Source organism: Silene latifolia, chromosome 4 (assembly GCF_048544455.1).
Source record: "Silene latifolia isolate original U9 population chromosome 4, ASM4854445v1, whole genome shotgun sequence".
Taxonomy (NCBI): Eukaryota; Viridiplantae; Streptophyta; class Magnoliopsida; order Caryophyllales; family Caryophyllaceae; genus Silene; species Silene latifolia.
In genome coordinates this window covers 75,649,799-75,674,725 of record NC_133529.1, presented here as the reverse complement: position 1 = coordinate 75,674,725, position 24,927 = coordinate 75,649,799, and the positions used below count along the sequence as shown (strand labels likewise).

The 24,927-nt window shown below is 43.5% G+C and overlaps 1 protein-coding gene across 1 annotated transcript; it reads right to left on the bottom strand.

The window, feature by feature from the left end:
- Window positions 1-1,161: 1,161 nt before the first annotated feature.
- On the bottom strand, window positions 1,162-4,759 carry LOC141651663 (uncharacterized). The gene is made up of 4 exons (XM_074459363.1): window positions 4,540-4,759; window positions 4,055-4,190; window positions 3,016-4,009; window positions 1,162-2,952 (listed from the first exon to the last, which is right to left on the bottom strand). The coding sequence occupies exons 1-4, from the start codon at window positions 4,757-4,759 to the stop codon at window positions 1,162-1,164; spliced, it is 3,141 nt and encodes a 1,046-aa protein (XP_074315464.1).
- Between the last annotated feature and the right edge of the window lie 20,168 nt (window positions 4,760-24,927).

Below are 24,927 nucleotides of genomic sequence, written 5' to 3'. Positions count from 1 at the left end.
TTTTAGTCTTAATCAAAGTTGTAATACACATTTCAATATTAATCATATCTTAATCTTTCCTTAATTCTCTCAATTGTTCTTAGTTTAGTTGGGTAATTAGAAGATTATTGGGGTTTATTGGAGGATTGACAACATTTCATCAATCATCAAGATTACTTCTATTATTCTTTGCTTTATTATTTGGATAATCTCAATAGGTATAATCTCTTTTTACCTTTGTTTAATTATTGTTAATCACATCATTTATTCATCATGTTTTGCTTTGTTAGTATGATTGACAACCTTATTAGCATGCTAAACTTGATCATGAGTGAGTAGTCCTTTAGTTAGGGTTAATGGGGAATTAAGGGAAACAATCATGGGAAATAATCCATTCTTAATCTAATATGTTTTCATAATTAATTGTTTGCTTGTTGTGATTTCAACCTATGCACATGTTATGTTTGATGAAATGTGAGCCTATGAATCCTTGCATTTTTTACCCATCTCTTATCTTTTCAATGAGGCTTGTAAGACATAAACCAACTCGAGCCTTGTTAGACCATGCATAGAGTTGAATAGGAAGAGACTAAGTCGACTTGTAGGTGTTGTAAAGTCTTAATCGACTCGGCTTCGGGACCTAAATCTTCCTAGGGTTTGTAAGATATACACTAACTCAATCCCATCACAACAATAAGTGCTTGCTTCTATTTGAGAACATGTTTGTATGATCTATTTCCATGAATCCCCTATGAACCCATGACACCCTAGTGCCTTTAATCAATTGTTTACAAACCCCTTTATTTGCTTACTTTGTTTTCATTCATCTTGTTGATTAGTTTAGATTACATCTCATCTCAACCCATAATTTGTGACACCCTAAGACATACACTACTTGCAATTGAAATCCTAAATCAATACCCGTCCCTTGGGATCCGACCTTTACTTACCTCTTTACTAAGAGTAGTTTGTGAAGTTAGAAATATTGTTTTGGTTGGTAGCTTTTGACGACGAGTTTAAACCGATACCAATGCTAAAGAGGGACGACTCCTTATCTTTAATACCTATGTCAAACACCGCTTTTTTTTTTGGTGAAAGGTTAGAAATTTCATTAAAGCACAATACAAGCAATTTACACACTACCATATAAGGTACAATTTCAAGAAACTATAAGTTAGTCAATCAATAATTAATTGACTTAACCCAAGTTTCATCACTACTCTTCTTAATACACTTAAGCCAAAAAATAGATCGCATTAGAAGCATGCTAGTAATCTGTTTAAGTACTACTTCTGGTTGATCCAACACACCTTCAAGCCTAGCTTTGTTCCTCTGATGCCAAATAGCATAATATAAGGCTTGAATCCACGCAATAACAACATTCTTCTTCACTTTTGCCCAAGGTTTGGATTGAATCCAAGTAATCAGATAGACCGCAGGCAGCTTCACATTCAATTTGCAACTCAAAAGTTTAACCAATTTCTGAGTATACTGACACTGAACAAACAAATGTCTGTGTGATTCAATATCAGCACCACAAATGCAACTGACAGAATCAGCAACAACTTCAATCTGCAGCAGCTTATCTTTAAGCAATAAGGCTTCTCTAGCAATCAACCAATTAATGAGAGAATGCTTAGAGATGCACCAGGAATTCCAAACAGCCATATCCCAGGTCACCACAGGCTGAGGTTGTCTAATCCAGCAGTAACCACTTGTAATAGTATACCCTGTAGGATTACACAACCACTGACCAGCACTGGTGAAGGCACCAGCAAATTTATCTCTTACCCTGCACACAACTTTCCAACTCCAAGAGACATCAGTTTTAGGTATATAACTGGACCAATGTACCCCTTTCATATAGACATGGTGCACCCACTTAACCCAGAGACTAGCAGGATGATTGTAAACCCAGTTGGACAGCTTGCAGATTGCAGCAAGATTCCAAGCATACCTATCCCTTATACCCAAACCACCTTCCTGTTTTGCCACACAAACTTTTGCCCAACTCACAAGGGGGGATCTAAGGTACTCAGTGGATCCATCCCACAAATAATTTCTACACAACGCATCAATTCTTTTTAACACACCTTTAGGAATGACAAAAATGGTAGCCCAGTAAGAATATAAAGAGGTCAAGACTGAGTTAACTAGAGTAAGCCTGCCAGCATAAGAAAGCTTTCTAGCAGCAAACCCTCTAATTCTCTCAGTGACTTTCTCAATAAGACCATAGCAATGTTTTATACTCAATTTGCCAGCAGAAATGGGAACTCCCAAGTATTTAAAAGGCAAAACCCCTTCACTGAAACCAGACACTTGCAAAATATCCGACTTGATGGAAGAATGAACACCATTAAAGTAAATATTGGACTTCAGGTTGTTCATTTGTAGGCCAGTAGCAGCAGAGAAGGTGGCAAAGGACCTGAGCAAGACCATGATAGAAGGAATATCACCTTTGCTAAACAATAGGAGATCATCAGCAAACATAAGGTGAGTAAGCTGCATCTGAGCACATAGAGGATGATATTTAAAGGGCAAAATTGAAGTGACATGATTAAGGATTCTACTCAGGTACTCCATGGATATGGTAAAGAGCAAGGGAGAGATAGGATCTCCCTGCCTTAACCCTTTAGCCCCCTTAAAGTAACCAAAGTTTTCACCATTTAAGACCAAAGAGTAAGATGCAGACCTGACACAAGTAATGATTAACTCAATAGTTTTGCCAGGGAAATTTAAAGCTTTAAGCATCTGCTCCAGAAAAGACCACTGAACTGAGTCATAAGCTTTTTTGAGATCAAGCTTCATCAGGCACCTAGGGGAGATAGACTTCCTGTTGTAACGTCTAACCAGATCTTCACAAATTAAGATATTCTCAACAATGCTTCTCCCCTTAATAAATCCTCCTTGAGCCTTATTAATTAGATCAGGGAGGACAACAGAAATCCTAGTGCACAAAATATTAGAAATGGCCTTTTATAAGATATTGCAACAAGAGATAGGCCTGAATTGAGTAACATTTTGTGGAATGTCTACCTTAGGAATCAAACTGATAAAGGTATGATTAATCTGCTGCAGCATTTTACCAGTGTGAAAGAAATCCAAAATAGCCTGACAAACATTCTCACCAACAACATTACATGAATCTTTAAAGAATGCACTAGAGAAACCATCAGGACCAGGGGCCTTGTGGTTAGGAATAGAGAAAATAGCATTCTTAATTTCAGCCTTTGTAACAGGAGCCAGCAGAATGTCACAATGAGCAGGGGTACAGACAGGGCCAATCTGAACCACAGCATGATTCACAGGAGTAGTGGCAGTTGCAGTTCCAAGGAGTTCTTCATAATAGGAAAGGAAAGCATTCTGAATCTGAGCACTAGCAGTATGAGTAACACCATGATGATCTTCAATAAGAAAAACTTTATTCTTAGTACTTCTCCCTTTCAGCAAACTATGAAAGTTTCTAGTGTTATTGTCACCCTGGTTTACCCAAGTAGCTTTGGTCTTTTGAATGTAGAAGCTATGACAGGCAGACTGTAGGTCTCTGTATAGAGCAGCAGCCTCTTTTTCCATATTGATCAAGGAACCATCAGTAGGATCTCTCTTTAACCTATCCTGTATAGCATCTAAATTCTTCCAAGCATGAGCAACACTATTCTCAATATCAGCAAACAGTTTCTGATTAAGGTCCTTAAGAGGTCTTTTTAAAGATTTGAGCTTCATAACCACTCTGAACATTTTGGTGCCAGTCCAGTAAGAATTCCAATGGGACTGTACATACTCAATAAAATCTGGGACCTGACTCCACATATTATAGTACTTAAAGCTCCTCCTTCCTTTCATAAGAGTATTAGCATCTTGGACCACACAAGGGGAATGGTAAAAAATACCTTCATTGTAGAAGTGAGCATAAGAAGTCCCCCTAGCTTGAACCCAATCACAATTAACAAGAACTCTATCCAACCTATAGTAGACCCTAGTCTGAGGATCTTGTTTATTATTCCATGTATAGAATGATCCAGCAGCAAGACTATCAAATAATTGACACTGATCTAGAGAGTCCTAAAAGTCAGACATCTCTTCCTCAGTTGTGTGACCACCAAGTCTTTCTGCAGGGCTTAAGACACAGTTGAAATCGCCACAAAGCATCCAAGGCCACTGAACAGTAGAAGCTATACCATTCAAGTCAGCCCAAAGACCCTTCCTATCAGCTGTGTCATTAAAAGCATAGACCATAGAACAATAAAAATGGAACTGAGTACAGACTTCAACAACTTCCATATGGATAAGCTGTGCAGAATAATAAAGAAACTGAACTTGAAACACGGAGGATTCCACAAAGACCCAAATTCTACCTCCCGAGAATGGTAAGAAGTATTAGTAGATAATGACCACCATCACACATATTTAATCTAATCAATTTAGAGACAAAGGTTTTACCTTTGTCTCAAGGAGACCAAATAAACCCACCTGGTGAAAGTGTAAGAACCATTTAATTTGTTTTTGTTTAGCTGGGCTATTCAGTTCCCTAACGTTCCATAATCCAAGGCTATGCATTACTCCCAGTAGGGAGTAACACACTACCACTTGTACCAACACCAACCCTAGGTGAAACATTAGGCAGGACATTACCAATGCCCACCTTAGGTGTAGCATTGTTAAGAGCATCCTGGAAGGTGTACGGCTTAGAGCACTTTGAGTTTTCCCCGCTTTGATGATCTCTTGTCTGCTTTGAAGTAATAGGTGGCACTGGCGGTATTAACTTGACTATAAGTGCCATTTTTTTACCAAGTAACCTGAAGCTTGTCTTGAACTTCCTCAAGAGTAGTCACGGGAGTAATCACGGAAGGAGTATCGATCACTAAAGTCACGAGGGACCTGGTTCAGTAGTGGGAGCTTTCTGAGGCACATGATTTGCTTTCTTAGGGACCCATTTTTGGGGGGCAGGTTGGGGTTGGGAAGGACCCTTAGGCTTAGGTTTCCTACATTTAGAGCCTTCATGACCAACTCCCCACATTCATCTGAAAGTATTGGTCTCTATTCACATTGAACTCTGATTTTTACAACTTGCCCCTCTTCATCTAAGAATTTCACTGAGTCAACAATTTTGGCACCAAATGGAACCTCAAGCAAGACACGGGCAAACCCTAGACGAGTTTTATCCATAGTGGGGACATCACTGCGAATATACTTACCAACCAGTTCAGAGATTCTAGGTAAACATTTACCCCAAAACTTGAGTGGTAAGTCCATTAAGCGAACCCAAACAGGCACAGTCTTAACATTGTCCTTATTAAATTCTACTTTCTCAGTCCAGCTCCTCACAATTAGGGGTTTATTATCAAAGAGATAATGTCCCTGTTTTAGGACAGCATCCTTACACTTCTCATTCTGAAACCGGACTAAGAAAATACCATTGGGGAGAAAGGATACCTTATCAATGGAGAAATTAGCCCATATCCTTGGTTGACCTAGGTATAAAGTGGATTCGAACGGGTTCCAAGCATCCCACAAATTCTTGGTGGCGACTCCGAACATCTCTTGCATCGTTTCGAGACCCTTGTCGAGACGAAACCAACCGATCTAAAACGATCTGGTCGAAAGCATTTTTTCGCCACTGAGCGTGGCTTTCGAGACCGCTATACGTCGACAGATTGGCTTGGCGTGTAGGTGGCATGTCCACAGATTGGCGACTCCGCTGGGGAAAACTAGGACACTTGTGTCTTTGTGATCCCTAGATGGTGAGACTCGAACGAGGTCTTGGTTGAAATGCATTAATTGATATTATGGTCATAAGTCGGGTTCCTTGTCCAGGCCCACAACCTAACCCTTTTCGACCAATTGGATCGTCTCGTCGGCGTGAGTTTTCTCATCCCCGTGTTTCGAATCCCGATTGAGTCAAGCATACCATTGACGTTACACATTTCTGTTTCGTAAAAGAGCTTTCATTTCCTTTGAGCACGAGGCTAGGGCACCCTCCTTACACATTTTGTTTGGATGGGTATCCCTCTCGAAAATCGGGGTTTGATAGCTTGGTGTGTAACCCACCCTTTTAAGCCAAAACCCGTGTCAGCATTATACATAATATATTGAAACTGCGAGTGCTTATGTGTTATGTGATCATAAGTCCTTCCGTGTCATTTCAAACTTTCAAAAACCCTTTTTGCGCCGTTATAATGGCCGTTTCAAACCTCGGTCTTTCGCCGACCATCGCACTTCAAAAGCACGCCTTTTCAGGCCATCGTAATGATGATTTTCAAACCCGGTTTTTTACAACCATTTCAAAAGCATGCCTTTTTAGGCCGTCGTAATGACGATTTTCAAACCCGGTTTTCTACAACCACTTTAAAAGCATGCCTTTTTAGGCCGTCTTAATGACTATTTTTAAACCCGATTTTCTATAACCATTTCAAAAACACGCCTTTTTTGGCCATCGTAATGACGATTTTCAAACTTGGTTTGCACAACCATCTCAAAAACACCTTTTTCCGCCGTTATAATCGCCGCGTCAAGACACGGATTTTAACCCGTCTCGCGCCGACATGATGTCTCTTTCAAAACCTGAAAAGGCACACACCCCTTTTCGAGGCTTTTCAAATCCCGAGGACCATACACCGTCCCGGAGACCCTTTTCAAACCTTTCAAAACTCGATTTTCAAAACATACAATTTTGAATTTTAAAAAGTCGTCATTGGAAACAACACATTGTTTTTAGAGTCGCCGTAACTCGAACTCGAACCGTCGTTTGAAAACAAACTTAAGACAACTTTTCAACTGATCTACTTTCGAAGATCCCTATTCCTCGGGAGCCGTCCATAAAGCGACAAACGAATCTTTTTGAAAATCTCTGTTTTCGAAAACTTCAGTCCACCATTCCAATTCCGCCTGGTGTCTATCGAGTCGAAGCAAGCGTACTTATGGGTCTTTACTTATGAGTCGTCTTACCTCGAGACTCGTTCGACGACATCACGCCACTACGTTGAACGCGAGTCAAAATCCGGTCAACACCGTCACATTATAAATCGAGTCAGCACCGAGGCACCACACACGGTTACCCTCGTCTTGTCGAGTCTGAAATATCTTTCCGTCTCTTGTGTTGTCTGCGTTTAGTCGTTAAACCGTGTCGGATTGGGATGTAACGCGAGCCATTTTTCCGCCTCAGAGCCATGGCCCCGTCTTCAGCTTTGTCCAAAAACAACGATGATAACAGAGATCACACGACTGCTCAACTGGCCAGCCTGCTCACCGCTCTTAAGGTTACTCTGGACCGTGTCGAGACCCGTATCGACACCCTGGAAAACAAGGAAACCGGAGAACACAACACTCCGCCTTTGACTGAAACCGAGAAAAGGCTCAAGCTCTTGGAAGAACAACTCCTAGCCTGTGGTAACAACATCCACCTTGAGAACAATCAAAGATTCGAGCCCGTTTGGGATCAACTACCCGCAACTTTACCTTGACTGATGTACCCAAGTTTAAGGGAGTGGAGGACTCGCTCAATCACATTCGGGCCTTCAAGGATTACATGTTTATTAAGGGGGGTCAAACAAGAACTCTTCACTCGGATCTTTCCCTCATCCCTGGAACCAATTCCCCGCCAATGGTACTACTCCCTCCACCCCAAGAACCTTACTACTTGGGACGAAGTCGCCATTGAATTTGCCAAACAATATGCCGACAACGTCGAAATCCAAGCCAACACCCGCACTCTTGAGGTCCTGACTCAGAATGATAAGGAAAGGTTCACGGAATTCCTAACCCATTGGAGGAGGGTAAGCACTCAATTGGTAAGTAAGCCGAGTGAATCAACTCTGGTGAAGAAATTTGTCAACAATCTCCACCCAGTTTATGCCAACCTGCTGAGATATCAAAACATCAAAACATTCCAGGACCTACAAATCCTCGGGACCCGTATTGAAGACGATCTCCGCAAGGGTGTCCTAGCCAAAACCACTGGTAGAGGCTATCAGGGATCTACATCAACTGGATCTCACACCTATGGGCAAATAAAAAAATCGATTAGGTCAACCTCCTCGAACTAACCACAAAGAAAACTGAACGTCCTCAAAGCGTGTTCACGAACTTGGGGACAACCTATGCCAGTGCCCTAAAATGACTCATGGACCAAGGGAAACTGCAGCCGATTGGGCCCACTCCTGACCCGTCCGAGGCCAAGAAAACCCGTTTCTGGAATCCCTATGCCTACTGCCAATACCACCAGGGTAAAAGTCATGACACGGAGGCTTGCTTTAAACTGAAGCACGCCATCCAAGATATGATCGAGAAAGGAGAACTACCTTTACCTCCACCCACAAAACCAAACAACAAAACGAACCCCTTGGGGATCCATGCCATCTATAATGACGAGCCAACCTTGGATTGCTCACACCTCATCCTACCTGTTGATGACGAGGTGAATGCCTTGGATAAGGATACCCCAGACGGGACATTCGTATTCAGCGCCGCAACCATGCTCATCATGTTCCAATAGGTTGAAGAAGCCATAGCCAGTCTCTCAGAGAGGATTACCCGACTTGAGGACGCCTACCCCCGGTTTATTTTCAACCCGCCAACACTAACACCACGCCCGAGGGAGGGTCCTCCAAGCACCCAAAACTACCCTCACCAAAAAGGATTGCTCCCGCGACCATTCTGGCATGCACCCCACAATAATCAACCCCACAATAATCAACCCCCACAAGAACTTCCCCTACAAAAACTATCCGCTGAGGAATGCCCCTCCAAGTTACCCTCGCGACCCCAAAATCAACGGTATCTGGAGAGACGATACAGAGGATGTCTACATGGTTCCGGGAAAGGGCAAACAAGCAAAAGAGATCGGTCATCTTACCCGGTCCGGACGCCCCTACCAAAATCCGAACAAAAGAAAAACCGTTCCAACAACGAATGACCAAGTTGTCCCGGACGTGGACACTCCACCTAAGGTTCCCGAAAACTCGATCCTTAAACAACTGTAAAAAGCAAAGGCCGAAACTTCAATTTGGCACCTGATCGCTACATCCTTCGAACATCGGCAGGCTTTGCTACGAGCCTTGGGAAAGTTGACAGTTCCCTCTAACACCTCTCCTGAAGAAGTGGTAGTACACAAGACAAGGGATGTCCCCAACCTGAGCAACCCGGTCATCTTCTCTGACGAAGATATCCCTTCATTCGGAGCCAACCATAACCTAGCCCTATACATTACCGTACAATGCCTCAAGAAAAATGTGCCTATGGTTCTAGTTGATGACGGATCTGCGGTCAATGTCATTCCCCTCAAGACGGCTCACAAACTGGGTATCAAAGAAGCTGATTTGGTCCCAACTAACCAAGGAGTACGCGCCTATGACGACACTCGTCGTAAGGATGTGGGGCTTATCACCTTGACCATTGCAACTGGACCCTTGGAAAGACAAGCCAGTTTTCAGGTGGTCAAAATCGACGCCTCTTTCAACATGCTTCTGGGACGCCCTTGGATTCACGCCTTTAAGGCCGTCACCTCAACCCTTCATCAGAAAATCAGGGTCCCTTTCAATGGAAAGAGAATCACAATTCCCGCTTCCCCGATCAAGGCTATCATGAAGAAGGAAATAACCTCTCAGGTCATTGAGGAGGACGATAATAAAATGTGGGGATTACAAGCTGTGAATCCCCTAACCGATGAATCAATACCTTTTGATTGTGACTCGTTCTCCAACCTCACAGTCAACCGCATTCTGATGCGCCAGGGTTATTTCTCGGGCTTACCTCTCAACCCGCTGAAGAGCACCTTGCCTCCTATGAAACAGGCCAAGGTCCCTAACATTCCCTTCGGGCTAGGCTATGAGCCTACCGATGAAGACATACAGGAGATGAACCTCCTAATACGGAAGCGCAAAAAGCACGGAGTCATCCTCCGTCCCTACCATTTGACTCTCAATGGATACTTCGTCCCTGAGGGAGAATCCGAGCTCTACAACGGCTTTCCTGGGCCAATATATGACTCCGTAGCCAAAGTTAAACACCCGTGTGTAGAGGTCTTTCAAGACTGCTACTTCATCCTCGACAACACCAAAGCTGCATCGACCAAATCTGAGTCGACCCCATGCCTGGACGGACAAGCCCTCAGTCTCCTCTTTGGAGAAGACAATATCAAGCACCTCGGCTATGAGGACATCATCAACATCGCTCTAAAGGATAATCAGTTTGATCCCTCCGCCTTAATCTCTGATACTGACCCAGAGAAAACTACACAAGGCTGGAGGAAAACTGTCAAGTGGACCGATCGCCAAGGCCGCCTTCTCAAGGTCACAACTGGAGAAGGCCCTATGTTCAAAGAGGAAAGTGAAGGAGAGTCTGAGTCAGATTCTGAGTCAGAGTCTGTCCTAGCTCCTAGCACTCCTGATGTCTCAGTCAAGGTCCCCTTTCCACTGTTTTATCACAAACTTGTGGATGCTTCAGAGGCCGAGTCAACTAAGGTTATCCCCACTCCCAAGAAAGGTAGCAACCTGGAGCTTGTTCCAGGGGCCACCCCCTCTGTTGTGTCGCCTCTGACTGCCCATGAGATGTATGTCCTATCCGAGCTTTTCGCTCAAGTCAACTTAATGAACGCTAAGTTTTCTTATGACTCATCTCAATTTAACTGCAATGCAATTCTGAACGAACATGAGGAATTTGACTTGAGTGACTACCCACCTCACCTAGCCAAAGAACTTGACAAACGAGAAGATAGGACCCCCATCATTGAGGAGACCGAACCTATTAACGTAGGGACCGATAACACACCTCAAGAACTTAGGATAGGGACCACCCTTAACCCCTCGGAAAGACAGCAGTTCATGGACCTCCTACACGAATATAAGGACGTATTCACTTGATCCTACAAAGACATGCCTGGGATCGACATGGAGATTTCAGAACACAGGATACCCAACAAACCCGGAGCTAAGCCTGTAAAACAAAAGTTGCGCCGTATGCGCCCTGAATAGGCCTTAAAAATCAAGGAAGAGGTAGACAAATAGTTCAAAGCCGGATTCATCAAAGTTTCAAAATACTCTGACTGGGTGGCCAACATAGTCCCTGTACCCAAGAAAGACGGGAGAATTCGGGTTTGCGTCGACTTCAGGGACCTAAATAAAGCAAGTCCAAAAGACGACTTCCCTCTGCCACATGTTGACATCCTAGTGGATAATACCGCCGAGCACGCCCTATTATCATTCATGGACGGGTATGCTGGGTACAAACAGATCAAAATGGCCGAGGAAGACATACACAAGACTGCATTCACTACACAGTGGGGTACATACTGCTACATTGTCATGCCCTTCGGTCTAATCAACGCCGGAGCAACCTACCAAAGAACCGCCACCACACTCCTATATGACATGATGCACAAGGAGGTGGAGGTATATGTCGATGACATGATCGTCAAATCAAAAGAGCGGGACGACCACATCAGTGCCCTTCAGAAATTCTTCGCTCGCCTTCGAAAATACAATATGAGACTAAATCCTCAGAAGTGTGCATTCGGAGTCATCTCCGGAAAACTCCTGGGACACGTCGTTAGTAAAAGAGGCATCGAAATCAATCTTACCAAAATCAAAGCTCTTCAACAAATGCCCCGGCCTAGGAACGAGAAGGAGATTCGAGGATTTCTCGGTCAAGTCCAATACATCAGCCGCTTCATAGCCAAGCTCACTATGATTTGTGATTCAATATTCAAGAAGCTTCGCGCCTCCGATCACATCGATTGGGACGACGACTATCAAAAGGCCTTCGACAGGATAAAGGAAATCCTATCCAAACCTCCTGTCCTCATGCCACCTCAACAAGGAATTCCCTTATCCCTATACCTAACTGTCACCGACACAGCCATGGGAGCAATGCTAGCACAAACAGTTAACGGCGAAGAACGAGCCATCTACTACATCAGCAAGAAGTTCACCGAATACGAGACAAGGTACACCCAACTGGAAAAGGTATGCCTTGCCCTGGTCTGGCCAACAAAGAAGTTGCGACACTACATGCTCAGCTACACGGTTCATATCTACTCCAAGATGGACCCGGTCAAATACATCTTCGAAAAACCCGTACTAAACGGACGGCTGTCTAGATGGACACTCATGCTATCCGAATTTGACCTCAAATTCGTACCCCTCAAAGTTATCAAGGGAAGGGCAGTCGCCAATTTCCTAGCAGAAAACCCCTGTCAACGAGGATTCAACGACCGACACATGGTCACTTCCTGACGAAGACATCCTTTATGCCGATACCGATGCACGGGACCTATACTTCGACGGTGCATCGAATCTGAGAGGTTTTGGGGCAGGAATCCTCCAAATATCACCAGAAGGAGAACATGTTCCGATCTTAGTCAAACTGGACTTCGCCGTCACCAACAATGCCGCCGAATACGAAGCATACCTCATCGGCCTACCAGCAGCCATAGCACTTGGCATCAAGAAGTTGAGGGTCCATGGCGATTCCTCACTCATCATCCATTAGGTGTCCTGATCATGGAAAATCCGAAGCGACAACTTAGCACCTTACCGAGCAAAAATTAATCAAGAGGCCGAATTCTTCGAGCAACTTGACTACTTCCACTTGCCACGACAGGAAAATCAGTTTGCTGATCCCCTAGCAAAACTTGCAGCGCTCGTCAACATACCTGACGACATGACATCGTTGCTCCTATTTGTCGAGAGAAGGAGCGAGCCAGCTCACATCTGTGCCATCAACAACGACGAGGAGAACTATGTCGAACCTTGGTACCAAGCCATCCTCAACTACAAAACCAAAAACGAATTCCCTCCCAACTCTGATACAAGAGGACAAAGAGCCATCTGTTTACTTGCATCACAATTCGTGATGAACCAAGAACAATTATACAAAAGAACACTCCAAGGGATTCTTCTCCTTTGCGTCGATCACCACAAAGCCAAAAAAGTCATGGAAGAGGTCCACGACGGAGAATGCGACCCTCACATGAGCGCAATGATGCTAGCCCGAAAAATCATGCGGTTAGGCTACTACTGGACCACCATGGAAGCCGATTGCAGAAACTACATCAAACATTGCCAGAATTGCCAAATCTTCGCCAACATACAACACATACCACCATCCCTTTTATACACCATGACATCACCCTGGCCTTTCTCGACCTGGGACATCGACATCATCGGAAAGTCAACCCAATAGGCACCAAAGGGCATTGCTTCATCCTCGTCGCCATCGACTACTTCACCAAGTGGGTGGAAGCACAGTCCTATGCAGCCTTGACCGCCAAACAAGTGGCCAAGTTCATCCAAGACAACATCATCTGTAGATATGGGGTACCCCATGAAATCATCAGCGACCAAGGCTCCGACTTCCGGCCGGAAACACAAGCCTTGCTAGATAAATACAAAATCAAGCGGCATCGATCATGCCCCTATCGTCTCCAAACCAACGGAGCGGTAGAGGCAGCAAACAAAAATATTCTCACCATTATCAAAAAGATGCAATATAATTACCGCGATTGGCTGAGCAAACTCCCATTCACACTCTGGGGATATCGAACCTCCATTCGAACACCAACAGGAGCCACACCCTTCTACCTAGCATACGTCATGGAGGCGGTTCAACCAATAGAGTTGGAGGTCCCATCTCTATGCATCCTACTGGAGAGTCAAGTTCGTGAGGTGGAATGGACCCGTCGAAGGTTCAAAAAACTCACGCTTCTAGACGAACGACGACTCAACGCCTTACACAACGTCCAGCTATACCAACGACGTATACAACGAGCATTCAACAAAAAGGTCAAACCCCGAAACATCAAAGAAGGCGACTTGGTCCTCAAGTCGGTTCGAGCACCACTACCCGTCGATCCGAGGGGGAAATTCAAACCTAATTAGGCCGGGCCATACCTGGTCAAGAAAATACTTTCGGGAGGCATAGTGAGACTGAGTGACTTAGACGGGGAGCATTTCACAAACTCGACCAACCTAGACCAACTCAAGAAATACTACCCTTGAAATCTAGCAACTAACAAACCTCTCTCTAGTTTCACAACTAGTGACCACAATATCCCTTTCAAGTCAATTCCTCAAACGCGTTCTGATTTGAAATTGCATGTTTTACCGAGTCTAAGTTACGGCACCTTGCCATGTTTCAAATGACCTTTGATCTGTCAGAGGCAACATCCATTTGCACTCAAACAAAACAACCTGAACTACGAGCATGGTTTGATTTCACCTTTTTAGGTGGATACGTAGGCAGTCCTTTCTTACACAAGAAAGATACAACCACAACACCCAAACAAAATTTATAAAACTTTTCGAACTACGAGCATGATTTGATTTCACCTTTTCAGGTGGATACGTAGGCAGTCCTTTCTTACACAAGAAGGATACAACCATACCCACATACAAAAAACATCACCCATATCAACTTCAAAAACAAAAAAGAAAAGGAAAAACATTCCCTTTTCCACAAAAACAAAAAGAAACCTTTTTCCCTTCCAACAAAAATCCCTTTTCACAGGTGCAATGTTTAGGATAATTCAAACCGAATTGCCTTTACAACATGGATGGAGGAAACAAGCGTTCACGACTCCTTTAACACAAGCAATCCTCTTATTTAATTAATAATGAGAAGGATTACAAATTTGACAACAAATAAAGCTAAGCAAGTCTACAACTTGTCAAAGCCAGGATGTCGACTAAGACATCTTACATAGTAAAACTAGCACAAAATACACAATACATAGCTAGTAAAACATAATAAAAACTCATAACATTATTACAACATAATATTAAAACGGGTAATGGAGGTCTTCATTCTTCCATGCTACCCTTGCCTTTTCCCTCGGGGTACATCTTCCCCTTGCTCTTCTTGTTGGCCCGCCTAGCATGGATTTCCTCTTCGGAACGGATCTTCAACGGATCTACAACGGCGACGGCCTCCGGTCTCTTGCAAGACCCCATACTCGGCCCAAGTCGACTCCAACCCCGGCCCACTACCTCTTTGGGACCCGAGCTTCTCCTCTTTGGTGGTTTCACTACATCCGGGCTAGCTCCATTAACGAAATCATCAAAGAAGGCACGGTTGGCCTTGCCAACCTCTCGATATTTCAAATCGACGACCTCGTCCTTACGAGACTTAGACCTTTCCTCCAAGGTTTGAGCTCTTGACCACTTGACATAAGTAGGAGTCACCCATGTCGTGGCAACGGGGTTTGGTACCTCCCAAGTCGACCGAGCCTTTCGAAGACCTCCACAAGCTCGGAGTTTCGGAAAACACTCTCTTGGACGAGAGTATCTTGAGCGGGCACCTTTTGTTGATGCCCATATTTGCCTCATAAGCCTTTCGGGATAAATGAAAGAAGCAACCTTCAAGCCCACCACTATCAAAGAACAAGAACTAGCGGCCGAAGCGGGCAACCCCGTGAAGGAACTCAGGTGCCACCATGGCACCACCCAACGGATATGAGGACCACCCTCCTCCACTAATCTCAAGGTCCAATAGGCCTCGGTGGATGCGAAACTATCCGAGTACAACTTCTTCCTCATAGTAAGGTGACGGAAGGAGTAAGAAGAAGAATCGGCCGGAGGCTCTACGTACCTTAGCCTCTCCAAGAGCCACACTTGAAGGATCCTTGGGGATCCAAACGAAGGAGCTTCTCCACAAGAGCCCTTCTTATCCAAAGCTTGGATGATCTCGTCAAGCACCAACCATGATGGGCCCCAACCATGCTCCATTGGCTCAACTATATGCACAAGGGTCATGGTACCATACCATCTTGACCCCTCCTTCAAGGCATCGACAAGGAGGTACGCATGCACTAGGCAAAAGGCAAGAGCCCTTCTCCTAGCCACCTCCGAGTCATTAACATCCAAATGGTTTGAGAAAATGTTGATAAGAGCCAACATATCCACACCATGGGGAGCAAGGAGAGAGTTCACTTGGCTCATTGACAAGCCCCACATTGAACGAAACTTCTCTTTGTAACACAACCGAGTCGGAGGAAGCACCGGAGTACAACCCGGCCATCCACCAATGGCGCCCACTTCTTCGGCAAGAGGGAAAATTTCACCTTTCGGGAAAACGAAAACATGATGTTTCGAATCCCAAAACCGAGAGCATGCTTCAAGGAACGAGGATTGCACCTTAACTTGACGAAGCACCAACGATTAACCAACTCCCATTACAACGAGTTGATACTTCTCGGGAGGCGACAAATCCTGACACCATGTCGCAACCTTTTTTCGAAAGCATCCATGAATTATTTTGTGGAAAAAGAAGAAAGATTTTCGTAGAGATGATTTTCGTGTTTCGGATGATGAAACAATGAAGCACAAACGTCCCTGTTTATACAAAACATTAGCGATTTTTTCCGAAAAAACGGGAAGCTCACTTCCATCGCCTACGGCCTCACGCCTCTTTGTGCTCGTCCTCAGGATCCGCACCTTAATTTGTCTCTATCAAGTTGTGTTTCTTCCTGACACATTGATTCTCTCCACTCAAGGCTCGCGCCTCTTCGGGCTTATCAGGGATTTTTTGTGTTTTCTCACACTCACATTTCCTTGTTTTCACGTTTTACGAAATCCGACACGGTTTCCATGACGCAGCTTTAAACATACGGGTTTTTCACTTCTTTTTTTAGGGGGAAGGGCTAGTCGCCCCGATCTGCGACGGATCGTTTCCATGTCGGTCAAAAATTCTAAAAAAATTTCGCTCTTTCGCATTTACCATAAAAATCGAAAATTGATAACACGACGTCAATTTTTTTCAAAATTCAAACTCCTACAAGTCCGAGTTTTGATCAAATCAAACACACTCGCAAAAATCTCTTTTGAAATTCATCCGTGACGGTTTGAGTTTTAGTCTTTTCGAGTTACAAATCAATTTTGGCAAAATTCGATGCAATTTAATTCAAACACGAATTAATTTCTCGAAATTTCAAATCAATTTTATTTGAAAAATCCAAACGTGACGACCTGTCGCGGAATTTTCAAAATTTCTTTTCAAATTTCAATTTTAACTTCGAATCATCGTGGTTATTTTTTGTTTTCATCAAATGCTTTTGCGTGTTTACGTTCATGCGTACGTGCTACCTGTTGCCTATTTTCTACACTAACGATGCAGGAACAAATGCAAAGCAAAGGGGAATCAACCGCTGACCGTGCTTCTCCTAAACACAACACAAAAAAGCCAAACACAAATAAACTACAATCCAAAAACACATATATAAAAACCGCCTCACGCAAAATACATCAACACACGTTTGATACGAACGACTGACCATACAAACAGGATCCGGTACAAGTATTTATCGTACAGACACTGGCCTAAAACAACGAACTGGGGGCTATCCGCCACCTACCGAATTAAGCACTCCATATCCTTCTGACCAGAAAAGAAAAGGAGCAACATGGAAAAGAAAGGAGTAACCGCGGAAGCAGAGGTGGTTACCATGACGGTAATACCCCATTTCTACTCCGTAACAAAAAAGGAAAAAATGCCTGGCAGATTCCAGACGACATGACAATCGGGAATTGTGACTTAGTGCATAACCCCGACGTTAACCCCCAATCGTCGGAATTCGGCGATGAGCAGGAGCCACGACATAGGGTGCCACCCCGATGTTGAACCCAAATCATCAGAATTCAACAACGATCGAAGACGGTAACGTAGAACGATGCACCCGTCTTGACCCCCAATCATCAGACGTCCGAATCTCTGCAGACAACAGCCAATGATCAACACTTGATCAAAGGCTGGACAAAGGCCACCAGGGAGAAACACAACTGGACAAGGACAAGGCAACAACCATCTCTCCTCCTCCTGGGTCATCCTCTAGCTCTAAAGCCTCGGCTACGGACCCGGTGGGCCCAGAAGCCCAAGAACACTCCCCTGCAATCGGGACATACAAAAAAGACGTCTGCCGAAATTTCGGCATTACGACGGCACAAAATAGACAAGTCCAATGCAAAAAAAAAAAAAAAAAAAACAAACCACCTGCAAATGAAAAACAGCACAAGGGCAAACCCACCCAAACCCATCCAACGAAAACACTTCACAAAAATCGCACAAAAAATGACTCGCCCTTCTTTTCAAGCAAAAGACGAGTCAAAACAACAACAAAAATTTCAAAAATCACCCAACACCTCAAGGCCCACACAAGGCCCGCAAAATAAACAACAAAAATTCCCAACACAACTGAGTATTTTTCACAGCTCAAAAAGGCAATTTTACGCCAATTCGGACACAAACAGGTCAAAAAAATCAAAATACGACCACAACAAAGCAACGTGATTTAATCACGTCTCAAAGTGACCTAAACTACCATTAAGGTCCATTTCTAGACAAATCGGCTCAGTTTAACAGACGCTTATTTCGTCAGACATAAGACCGTCTCAAAAAGGCAAAAATTCAAATTTTGCCCACAACGCCCAACGATGGATCAATATAGCAAAGATGGTCTTCCTCGACTACAACGCAACCTAATGGGGCACACAACTCAAGCAAACAAACATGGCATTGTGAAATAAGGCGGTTTTCCATCTCATTCACGTTTGTCGAGCCTAGGGAGCGGGAACGGGGACCAAAATGCAAACTAAAAGCACCCTTATACTCATAAACAGGATTCTAACTTAATGCAATCATCAATTTTGCTCAAAAGTGGGCCAAACAAAATCGCCCAAATCGATTTTTCTAAGGGTTAGGGTTTCGCCCTAATTCAATTAACAAAAAGGCAAACAAATTCAAATGGATTCGAGAGGATTTACATACGTTGAGATGACATAAGGACAATGGCACGAAATCAAGCAAGCGGCGAAGTCGAAAAATTGCGATTTTCGTGGTTTTTCATGGTTTTGTGTCGAGGAAGACGAGACAATGAGAGCAACCTGCTCTCGCGTCTTTTTACAGAAAAAAGGGGAGCCTCATTCCCTCGCAGGAAGGCTCGCGCCTCAATGGGGTTTTCCCTGCTTATTCAGCGGAATTTTGGGCTTTGGCCCAATTCCCACACAAACTTCAAATTTTCAACGACGGAATTAAAAACCGTCATTTCTCAGATACAAACACAAAATAGTGAAATTCAAATTCGCTATTTTCACAAATCTCAACGACTGAATTAAAAACCGTTATTTTTAAAAAAAAAAAAAAACAAAATAGTGAAATTTAAATTCACTATTTTCACAAATTTTCAACGACGGAATTAAAAACCGTCATTTCTCAAATACAAACACAAAATAGTGAAATTCAAATTGCTATTTTCATAAATCTCAACGACGGAATTTAAAACTGTCATTTTTCAAAAAAAAAAAAAAAAAACAAAATAGTGAGATTCAAATTCACTATTTTCACAAATTTTCAAGACGGAATTAAAAACCGTCATTTCTCAAATACAAAAAAAAAACAAAATAGTTTAATTCAAATTCGCAATTTTCACAAAATTTCAACGACGGAATTAAAAACCGTCATTTTTCAAATATAAAAACGAAATAGCAAACTACAAATTCGCTATTTCCACAAATCACAAGTCTTCAAATGACGACATTAAAAAGCGTCATTTTCAAACAAAAAATAAATAGGGAAATTCTAATTCCCTGTCTTCACAAAATTCAAATAAACGGCATTAAAAATCGTCACCTCTCTTCGAGATACAAGATCACCGCCGTCCACGGGTGTCGAGCTCACAAGCCTATCCCTTTCCGGCACCACAAACATCCAATATAACACTGAAATTCTCCAACAGGATATCGGAGACCTCCTCACGGAGCCCACTAACTCAACAACTTCTCAAAATAGGCCCGTCTAACACGGCTATTTCCCACAGTCGATCATTCGACACTCGATATGGCTGGCGAGCCTCACAACGCGCATTCGATGTGGCTGGCAAGCCTCACAACGCACACTCGATATGGCGGGTGAGCCTCACAAGGCGCATTCGATGTGGCTAGCGAGTCTCACAACGCACATTCGATATGGCTGGCGAGCCACACAACGCACATTCGATATGGCTGGCGAGCCTCACAATGCACCACAACCGACATGGCTGGCGAGCCTCACAACGCACATTCGACATGGCTGGCTAGCCTTACAACGCACATTCAACATGGCTGGCGAGCCTTACAACGCACATTCAACATGGCTGGCGAGCCTCACAACGCACACTCAACATGGCTGGCGAGCCTCACAACGTAATCTCAACGCGGCTGGCGAGCCCCATCATATCCGCAACACGGCTGGCGAGCCTTTGCTCGTAAACAAGAAACAACTCAAGGACATATCCCGAAGATGCCTTAGGTATGACTCCTTCTTATGGCTGGCGAGCCTTCGTACCTAGTTTAACGGACTTTAAACGACCCACACGGACAGTCGACAGACTCTAATCTGTTCCCGACGATAGGTCCTTGACTCGTATCCTCGAGTCGCCTTGGCGTCGCCCTTCCTGACGGCAGGTACTTGGCTCGAACCCTTTCGAGCCGCCTCGACGTCTCTCCGGTCTCCAGGTTGTAATCTTCGATTGACCTGGGGCTATACTATGACTTTCGCCCTCTCCAAGCCTCAGTCAAAGTGGAGGCTCTGTAGATACCCATTGTATGTCGAGTCTCCAACAAACACCCGATAATTATCAGACTACAACACGCTTAGGAATCGCAGTGTTTTTGATCGACAGTTTTGTACAACTATACGTCGGAAAACTTAAAACGATTTCGAAAACAAAACAGTTCAAAACTTTTCAAAAGTTCCTAGAGTGTTTAATGCACTACGACGGGGTCCCAATGACACTAACTAGAGTCAAAACCGACACCAGACCAAAAACCGACTCAAAAATTCAAATCCCAACTCCAACAACGAGTCAAAACGAGTCAAATACAAAAAATAAACTTCGCAAAACTTCCATGTTAAGTATTCCCGGAATGCTTGATGGTCAAGTACAAATCATGTCATCCAAAACCTAGGATAGAACAAATCACGATTTCAATTGTGTGATAGTGACAAGACAGCTCAAAGAACCGCGAAATCACTCGCGCCTCTTCGAGTAGCCCATGCAGCCACGTCGCTCAAAATGCACACAACCACCCATTTCTCTATAAATACCCCTAAAATTCCACCAATTGAAGGTACGCGAGTGTCCGCCCCCTTATCTCTCCCTTAAAATTCTAGACTTGACTTCTAAAGTCACAAATCGACGCGTGTTTTCGACCTACCGATCGAAAATACAAGCCTTACACATTGTTTAGTACCGTCATCGTGCATTAAATCACTTGACTGACCATCTCGACCAACTACACCATCACTAAACTTAAACAAAACACTCTTTTACATTGCTAAAACAGTTTTTAACCGAGTTTTCTGACCAAACAAGTTGATACACTTTCGTCGATTTCTCATCTCAAGCCTAGCATGTAAGTATGAGGGTGTAAAAATCCTCTTCTTTCATGTCTTTAATCTGTTTTATGACTATAACATGCTAAAACATGCATAACATGATACAAATATAGGTTAGATGAGCCAAAATCGGATTTTGGCCGGAGACAGAGGCTGCTTGCATAGCAGGAGGGCTCGCGCCTCAATCCCCTCTCAGGCCTTAATCCAGCCGTGTTTGATCTCATGTTTCCTTTTTTTGTTTTATTTCTTATTTGTAATCGGTTTTTACCATTTCAAATATTACAAATCATTTTCATGATAAACGTTTAACCATAAAACATTTTCACCCTTAGTTCCTCATACCATGACGGTTTAATCCGTGTTTCGGTGATAATATTTGGTTAACCACATTTTAAAAGGTAATTTAAAACCTTTTATTTCATTTCTTTACAATTCAAAACAAACATATTAGTCACAAATACAAAGTCATCCTTGGTTCCACATACCATGTCGGTTTTAAACCCGAGTACGATGATAAACATTGACTAATTACAAACAAATGAACTTAAAACAATTAGTTCATAATCATTTTTCAAAACTATTCATGTCAAGCTTGAAAAACCGAACCCGACATCAAATATTGTCAATACAATGATGATTATTCAAGTCTCGTTCTTCACATTAACACAAAAACGGTTTAAACGACCTTTTCAAACCAAGACGGGTTCAAACACCTTCTTTTTAAACCATTTTACGAACATTTTAATAGTCATAAGACGTCCCTTGGACAGTCTGCTGACTCGCGCCTAAACAGGCCAACTGTTTTCCAGTTTTCAAACCAGGACAGGCCTGCTTCCATCGCCTGACGGCTCGCGCCTCAATAGGCTGCCTGATGCAGACCCTGTTTTCTTTCCAGCACTTGTCTAGGACGATCCCGACTTCGGTTAACTCGAATACAGGGCGGATCAGATGACAAATCTGCCTCTTTTATATTGTATTTGCAAAACGCCTTTCTAAGACAAATGGATCACGTTATGCACCATGAACCTAACTCGGTAAATGGATGTTTAATTTCCGTCATGTATGAAAATCAACATTAAATCCAACTTGACATCAATTACTTGATATTTGGATAAACAACCGACATAGAAAGCTCACAAGTTAGGTTCAAACTTGTGGATGCGCATTCATGCATTTACCCGTTTTATCAACTTTTGCATTTAACCAACCAAGATCGATCGGTAGAGGCCACTACCGGCGGGATTTGGTGTCCGATTAAAAGGCTTCCCAATACGTACCTTTACCTCTTGCTCAGAAACTTTGGATAGTGGACAACCTTATCCAGGGCGTACGAGAGTAATTCTAGAGATAGGATGCTAAAGAGGGACGACTCCTTATCTTTAGTACCTATGTCAAACACCGCTTTTTGCCTTGGTTGACCTAGGTATAAAGTGGATTCGAACGGGTTCCAAGCATCCCACAAATGCTTGGTGGCAACTCCGAACATCTCTTGCATCGTTTCGAGACCCTTGCCGAGACGAAACCGACCGATCTAAAACGATCCGGTCGAAAGCATTTTAAAGCCACCGAGCGTGGCTTTCGAGACCGCTATACGTCCACAGATTGACTTGGCGTGTAGGTGGCATGTCCACATTGCCGAGTTTGTGAGTCGTTGCCTGATCAGTCAGAAGGTCAAGTTTGAGCATCAGAGACCTGGTGGTCTACTGCACCTTTGGAGATTCCCACAAGGAAATGGGATTCGATTTCAATGGATTTCGCCATGGGTTTGCCAAGGTCGCCGAGAGGAATGAATGCGATTTGGGTCGTAGTTGACCGTCTGACTAAAGTCGCGCATTTCATTCCAATCAAGGAGCCTTGGAATCTCGAGGAACTAGCGAATGCTTATCAGCGTGAGATTATTCGTCTTCATGGGGTTCCTAAGGATATAATCTCCGACCATGATCCGAGGTTTTGTTCTCAGTTTTGGAAGAAGCTGCAGTTGGCTTTGGGCAGTGGGCTTAAGATGAGTACGGCTTTTCATGCTGCAACTGTTGGTCAGACCGAGCGTACCATTCAAACGCTTGAGGATATGTTGCGAGCTTGTGCTTTAGAGTTCCAAGTTAGTTGGGAGAAGAGTTTACCGCTTGTGGAGTTCTCATATAACAACAGGTACCAAGATAATATTCAGATGGCTCCGTTTGAGGCACTTTATGGAAGGAAGTATCGTAGTCCTTTGTTTTGGGACGATTCTAGTGAGGCAGTCATTCTTGGTCCAGAGTTGGTTCAGGAATCGATTGAGAAAGTGAGGTTGATCCGTGAGAAGCTTAAGGCAGCCCATGATCGACAGAAGACGTACGCAGACTTGCGGCGTAGGCCGATTGATTTTGAGGTTGGCGATAAGGTTTTTCTTAAGGTTTCGCCGATGAAAGGTGTCAAGAGATTTGAGATTAAGGGCAAGCTTAGTCCTAAGTATATTGGACCTTATGAGGTGCTCGAGAGAGTTGGCGAGGTAGCCTATAGGTTAGCTTTACCTCCGAACTTATCAAAGGTTCACGATGTTTTCCATGTGTCGCAGTTGCGTCGTTATCGCAGTGATCCTTCTCATGTTCTGCAGGCTGATATTATCGAGGTTGAGCCTAACCTGACTTATGAGGAACGACATGTTCGTATTTTGGAAAGACAAGAGAAGAGGCTAAGGAATAAGGTTGTACCTTTAGTTTGGGTTCTGTGGAGGAGTCAGAAGTTCGAGCAAGAGACTTGGGAAACCGAAGCGTCTATGCGAGAGAAGCATCCGCATCTTTTTGAGTGAGGTAGTTCTCTTATCAAGTTTCGAGGAAAAAACTTCTTTTTAGGGGGTTGGATTGTAACACCCCTAATTTTTGTAATATATTTCTTTAATTTTATTTTCCCATATTTCATATTTTATTTTTCCGGAAAAATATCCGTCTCTTGTCTTTTTAGCTCGTTGGGTTCGAAAACGGTGAAGACCCTCTCTTTTCTTTGGTCTCACGTGATTTTTGGTGGAGATGAGTGGAGTTTGGGCATAAGCTTGGACTAAACCCATGAGCTTCTTCTATAAATAAGAAGGGAAACTAAACCGTTGTTTTTTTTTTTTTTTTGATAAAATGTGAGTATATATATATCAAAAATATAGGATTTACATGAAATGCAAATCCTTAATTACATAAGGTTCTTATGGCATAGCCAAGATACATCATTAGCACTCAACCAGTCCCTCCCTCTGAGATAATTACATTGTACCCACTGCACCCATATGGAGTCTCTCTTCTCTGCAATCTAGTTCACCAGACGACCCACCATTGCTTTGTTCCATACCTCCTGATCCTTCAGACCTAATCCTCCTTCTTCCTTAGGCTTACATATTTTGTCCCAAGCCACTAAAGGGACCCTCCTATATTATGTGCCACTAAACCGTTGCTTTTCTTTTCTCATAATTCTCACAAAACCCTAAACCTAGTTTTCTCTCCTCTCTTTTTCTCTCCCATGCTGCCGCGCGAGATCCCGCCTAGGGTTTTGTGCCGCACTTCCTTTTTCCTTCGTTCTTCATCGTTCTTTGTGCCTAGATCGATCTTTTTCCTTGGATCTATCAAT

Coding starts and splice junctions, on each gene's coding strand:
- LOC141651663 (XM_074459363.1), bottom strand. CDS start 4,759: ATGGCACTTATAGTCAAGTTAATACCGCCAGTGCCACCTATTACTTCA. Junction 4,010..4,054: donor CACACAACTGAGGAAGAGAT/GTCTGACTTTTA, acceptor ATTATTTGATAG/TCTTGCTGCTGGATCATTCT. Junction 2,953..3,015: donor TTATCAGTTTGATTCCTAAG/GTAGACATTCCA, acceptor ATCTTATAAAAG/GCCATTTCTAATATTTTGTG.